This window comes from Dermacentor silvarum, chromosome 3 (genome assembly GCF_013339745.2).
Source record: "Dermacentor silvarum isolate Dsil-2018 chromosome 3, BIME_Dsil_1.4, whole genome shotgun sequence".
Classification (NCBI taxonomy): Eukaryota; Metazoa; Arthropoda; class Arachnida; order Ixodida; family Ixodidae; genus Dermacentor; species Dermacentor silvarum.
Window position 1 is genome coordinate 219,344,498 of NC_051156.1, and position 6,231 is coordinate 219,350,728.

Sequence of the window (6,231 nt, forward strand, 5' to 3'; positions counted from 1 at the left end):
GCAGTTTAGAGGCCTATCGTCGCGAGAGCTTGTGCAGAAACAGGAAATGAAATATCTGCGCCAAAGAAATAGAGCAAGAAGCACTTTGAGCACACTACTTTGCCTGCTAGGAACGCGTGCGACAAGCATCAAGGAAAAGAACACCGAGCGATGACTACGCTGCTGGGCAAACCCCCCCGACGACAGCTTCGCTCGGTTTTTGCCGTCAGAGCGGAAGCCGCCCCCTGATTTGGTTCTGCTCGGCTACGCAGGCAGTAACTGGTTTTCCTCCGCGTTCCCCACCGCGTTCCAAGCGAGTCTTTTCGCTCCCCGTTCTGCATTTTTTTTTTTTTTTTTTTTTTTCGGGGACCGCTCCTGACGTCTCCGCTAGCGCAGCCGTAAAAGCAAAAGCGTCGTCGCCCGGGGTCGATAAAGCCCAGGGGCGCGAGGTTCACGTGGTTCAGGGAGCGCGGGGAAAAGCAAAAGCAAAACCTCTCCGCGGACAAGATTGCATTTCGGAGCGGCAACGGATGTTGCGCGCTGCACCTCACAGCACGATGCGAAGCGCCGTCGCCGCTGACGGGTGTGACGGACGTGGAAGTGACCTTTTAAAGCTGCTCTCGCTCGCGCAATCCAAAGAAAGTAAAAACGACCGCTCTACGCGGCAGTTGCCTACCTGACACAGGAATCCATTCGGCACCGTTGGTGATTCCGCCGTCAAAATACTCCTGGCACTGAGGGCTTCGAAACATGTCACTGTGGGTCCTCGCGTAGGTACCCGCCAGATGTCGAAACACGTCGTCATCGGGGGTCAGGTTGGGGCTGTCCATCGGCGCTTCGGGCGAGCGGAAATCATACGGGTACACGGCAACGACCAGTCCGCTGTGCAGACTTCCCGAAAGAACGAAAGGATTGAGAACTGACCATTTCATGATAGCTAAGGTCTCCGGCTCTCTGCCCACTGCCACCGTTGTCAAGTCGGTTTCGCTACCTGGGAAGTTACCGTTCAAGTCCACAGTATGGCTGTTAAAGCGACCCGAGTCTCGACTGGCTCCCTCGCAGTCACCTTCGCTTGCATTCGCGTATCCGTCCGGGTTAAGCGATGGGCAGAAATGCAATTCTGTGTTGTTGACGAGCCGTGTGATGCGGCTGTCGGTGCCATAGTTTTCCAACATGTATTCCACAAGATACAAGAGCAGCTGGCGCCCCAGTGCCTCGTTGCCATGGATGTTGGCCGTGTACCTGAACAGAGGCTTGCCGATGCTCCGTACGTGGACATCGGTGGTGATTTTCAGCGCCCATAGCTCGCGCCCCTTCACACTCTTGCCGATGCTGTAAACAGACGCTAGCGACCGATGCTTGCTGGCGAGTTCGTGCAAGAAAGTTGTGGTCGCATTGTAGTCCAAATACTTGGCCACGGGGAAAGATGCGTCACTCCCACTCACTGCACTCGAATGAAGGAGCGAAACTAGCGCGATCACAAGTGGACACATTAAACACCGAGCGCGACCATACACATCGGGAGCACGGCTCGGCGCCATGTTTGTCGTCAGTTAAAGGCGCCCAGTGTCCCCAGCTGTTGGAGCACAAACCCGCCGATACCTCTGTTGCGCTTTCAGCAAACTGAAAATAAATGTCACTATAGATTGAACTATAATAATGATGCATCTAAAAATACTTTTGTAGCTACCCTCTATTCTTTTTCTTTAGTTTTGAATATTTGCTTACACTAAAAACCGAAACCGAAACTTAAAGGCGCAACTCTTGGAGTTTTTTTGTTTTTTTATTCAGTTATTGCTATTGTATTCTACATAGAGTTTCTAAATATGAAACTCTATGGTATTCTAGTTAACGCCCAGAACGCGCAAAGGTATCTTCAGTAAGTCTCTAGGATGTCGGCATCAGGATATTCGTACATCCTAAGGATGTCCTGCACCAATGCCTCCTTCAGGAGGCGTTGCTTGCAGGTCTTTTTGTCCGTCCCAAGTAGATACTGAGAACATACCAGGTACATAATTGGAGGAGCATTTTATGATAATGTTAGGACGTGTCCCAAGGCACTAATGTTTGACACTGCAATCAAAGGGCAGTTCATTATTTACAAATTGGGTTAATATATGCATGACGCAGCTTGGATATGAGAATCCATGTTGTAGGTCTCCGTTTTGATATTTACATGTGCGTACGCGTGTTCTGAAATCTCAGGAATGTTGCGTCTTTGTTTCTTGCCACTATTAAAAAGCAGTTCGGTATCAAACTAACTACCTCAGGTGCAGCACCACGGCACCACCTATGCATTTACAGTCGCATAGCCTTCGAGATCTGTTTTTGTTACTTCAAGAGAACCGCCAGTGGAAGGTGCACTTTGGCCACCACTACCAATAATAATAATAATAATAATAATAATAATAATAATAATAATAATAATAATAATAATAATAATAATAATAATAATAATAATAATAATAATATAATAATATTATTATTATTATTATTATTATTATTATTATTATTATTATTATTATTATTATTATTATTATTATTATTATATTATTATTATTATTATTATTATTATTATTATTATTATTATTAACCTTTATTGTGTCTGTGTGAGTATTATGATTGGTTTAGACTTTAAACCAATGTTATCTCGCTGTTTTCTTTAGAACATGTGCAAATAGAGTGTCTATTCATGTTATAGTGTGATGTGTTTTGTTTGACAATGCAATATAGCACCTTTTTTCACTCTGTTTAGCGCTTTCTTGGTATTTTGTTTGTAAATGTTATGAAAAATGGGGAAGAGCTTTAGTTTAATTTTGGGAGCATTAGTCATGTTAATATAATATATAATATTATATTATTATTATTATTATATTATTATTATATTATTATTATTATTATTATATTATTATTATTATTATTATTATTATTATTATTTAAAACAAAAGAATCTACAAATAAACGTTTTTTTTTTTTTTTTTTTTTTTTGCAGTGTGCCATTTGCATTTCGTTTTTTGGACAAGGGCATGAAGCTCCCAAATAAACACCAGGAGGCAACGTTCTAGGAATACCCTGCTGTGAATGTTGCTAGGTTCGCAATAAGTCCAGCAGTAGATGTTGTGTTTAAATTTTAACGTGGGCATGGTGCTGTGGACGTTCTTTAGTACCTCTCATAAAAGGCTGGGACGTTCGCATCGTTTCGGGACATCCACGGGATGTTTTTTGTTGTCTGGGGTTAACGTCTGTGCCAGCTACCATCTTGGTAATTCTTAGCTGGTGAATATATTAACCGGTAGCTACATTATGCAAATTCGCCTTTTTAGCATATAATATAGTTGTCTCACAATAGGCTCGTAAAGAATTGATCGTCACCGAATTTTCTAGTGCAATCAAAGCACGATCGAATTAAGCTCACCTCACCGCAACAGGACGCGCACTTGAACATATGACCGTGCAAGCCAACTCAGTATATATATATATATATATATATATATATATATATATATATATATATAAACCTCTTTGGGTATACACGGTCATATTCAATCTGCACCGGCCGCCACCTATATTTAAAGGAGAGCGCTTGATAAACAGTGAAGCTGGGCTAATTGGAGTGATATATATCTCCTGAAAAGAGCGATAAAGGCTATTTTGAAATAAGAATTGAAAATGTATTTCCTGAATTATAAACTAGTAAAATGAAATATAAAAACAGGGCAGAAGTAAACCATCAAAAAGTGCCGCCACAAAAAAAAAAAAAAGCAACAAACGTGATAAATTGGTGTTAATTATATTGCATTGCATTGGGGCATCTCCTGCTGCTGCACCACATGTTCGATGTCTATATTCGTATACCATTTTCTATATTGAATATACACCACCTCCCGCACGGTTTGTTGTAGCTTTCTCCGTATTTCCGGCCTTTCTTTTCTTTTTTATCGTTTGAATAATTTTACGTGAGACCTAATCGTGCACTATATAAACGTTTGCACAGAGCAGATCTTGCGACTATCTGCTGTTTGAAAATAAATGACACGTGCAAGAGCTTTGGTGATAATAAATAAGGTCTCACTTCTTTTACAGCTGCAAATTAATCGACTGTTCATATAAACTTCCCTCTTGCGTATTTACAGTCTTTTTTTTTTTTTTTATGGTTGTTTCAATGTTTTCTCATTCTTTGAAGTATGCTTTGCCGCATTGTCGCCTCATGGTTAGGTGAAGCTAACCTTATAAGGTTTTAAAATTAATTAGCTTCTGGGGTTCTACGCGCTAAAACCAAATGCGGGCGCCGGCGTGGCCGGGATATTTGATGCCGCGCCCTCCCGGTCTTAGCAGCGCAACGTCAGAGCCACTAGGCCACCACGGCGGGTCTAACCTAAAGGCAGCTTTTGGTCTAACCAAAAGCTGCCTTGTAGTCGGAGACCACAATTGAATATCTGATACGGCAATACTCGTATAAAAGCCAGGTAAAGCTGCCTCTACGTGCGTGCGTAACAGCTTTGACAAAAAAAAAAAAAAAAAAAAATTTGTCAAAGCTGGCTTCTCCACAACAAGAGTACTTGTAAGGAGAAGCCTGCGTCGCCGATTTTCTTCGTTTTATTTGCAATTCATTAGTATTAAAAGGACGGAAGCAGACCGAACGCTTTTATTCGGCGAGGTCATTGTTGCCCTTGAGTCGGCGAGTATCACAGAGAGCACTCACTAAGAGGAAGAAGATTTAGGATGATGGAGATTACATACAGATGAAAATATGAGGTGTGCCAAAAACACTCACAGTATTTATTTGTCTGTATGTGTACATCCTTTTTATCAGTAAAGAACATTATATCTCTTTATTTTACTTTCACATGTGTGTAAACCAAAATAGTCAAAGTAAGCTTTCTTATTGATAAATAAATAACAGATTACGGAACACCCGTGGGTAGAAGCTCACTTTCGACTGCATCAGCCAGCCCTAGCTGAACTGACTCATGCCGTCGAAACATCAATTGTGACTGAACTTTGCAACGCACTGATGGCCGCCGTCAATCACGTTTTCATTAGGAAACCGTTGACAGTTGCACATATATTCTGATCAAGTGTGGTTTATTTTCTACCGTTGCTGTCTGCCCTCTCAATTAATATTCGACCCATTCCCCGTTTGGGTTGTGTATTTAATACGAGGCTGCTGCGGACGAATATATCTTGTTGATTCAACTACAGCTTAACAATTAATGTACATTATATCGACTTTGTAACACGTTTCATATTTACTTTCGCATTCCTTTAACTATCGAGTACCTGCAAACCACGACCTCCTCTATAAAATAGAGGAGGTCGTGCTGCAAACGCAACATATGTGGTGCGCGCCCGCCGCACGCTATGAAAGGTGACAAAGCTGAAGCAGCGGTGAATGAAAGCACGCGCGAAAAGACGCACGGACATCTATCGCTTCATTCGTGAACCTCGTTTTATTGCCATAGCAATATACATATGCATCAACACTCAGGCGCAGTTTGCGCAATCGTCGTGCTGTCACGATATCGACGGCGCTCACGCGCGACACGCACGTGTATGGTTAAAATGTATACAGATCGACACGGCGGAAACACGCACACACACACACACGCACGCACGCACGCGCACGCGCTCGGAGACAGAAAAGTGGAACCTGCGTGAGCGCAGGCGAAAAGCGTGCCCCGAGGCTGGGGGCGTTTAGCGCACCGCTTGCCTATCATGTTATATCATGTGTTACATGATACAGGACATGTTCATGTGCTTGTGGTAGAAATCCCAGCATCCCCCCTTTGATTCTCTTCATATTTTCTTTCTTTCTTTCTTTTTTTTTTTTTTTTTTTTGGCTGGGGTTTGATCATGAGTATGCTACCTAACGCTCCATCCTATAGTTTCTTTACTCCACGTGCTAAAACATTGTTTTGTACAATTCCAGTATCTCATTCTACCTTAATTAATTATAGTTAATATATGACGACTTTTGCGATGCTACACATACGCGCTCTCCAGAAACGACGTGCGCGGCGGCACGCACGCTCAGGGCGGAGATTTTAGCAGGAAACTGGCAGGATCAGGCGGCGGGATCAGTGGGTGATAGGGCAGCATCAGGGGACGTATTCTGAAACGTTCCACTTCGGCGATGATTGGCTGTTTTAGCAAAATTGGATGAGCTGATTGGCTGCTGGAGCCCGACGTCATTCAATTTTGCTCAACCAGCCAACCAGGGCGCATCTGAAGGCGAAAAGCAAAATATCGCCT

General features: G+C 42.8%; 1 protein-coding gene across 1 annotated transcript in view; it reads right to left on the reverse strand.

The window, feature by feature from the left end:
• LOC119446686 (carboxypeptidase D-like) overlaps positions 1 to 1,538 on the reverse strand; it is a 71,558-nt gene extending 70,020 nt beyond the window's left edge. Inside the window, exon 1 of the mRNA XM_037711187.2 lies at positions 656 to 1,538. Within this exon, the coding sequence (XP_037567115.1) occupies positions 656 to 1,520 (865 nt within the window). The 5' untranslated portion in view covers positions 1,521 to 1,538. The remainder of the gene's footprint in view (positions 1 to 655) is intronic.
• Positions 1,539 to 6,231: the final 4,693 nt, after the last annotated feature.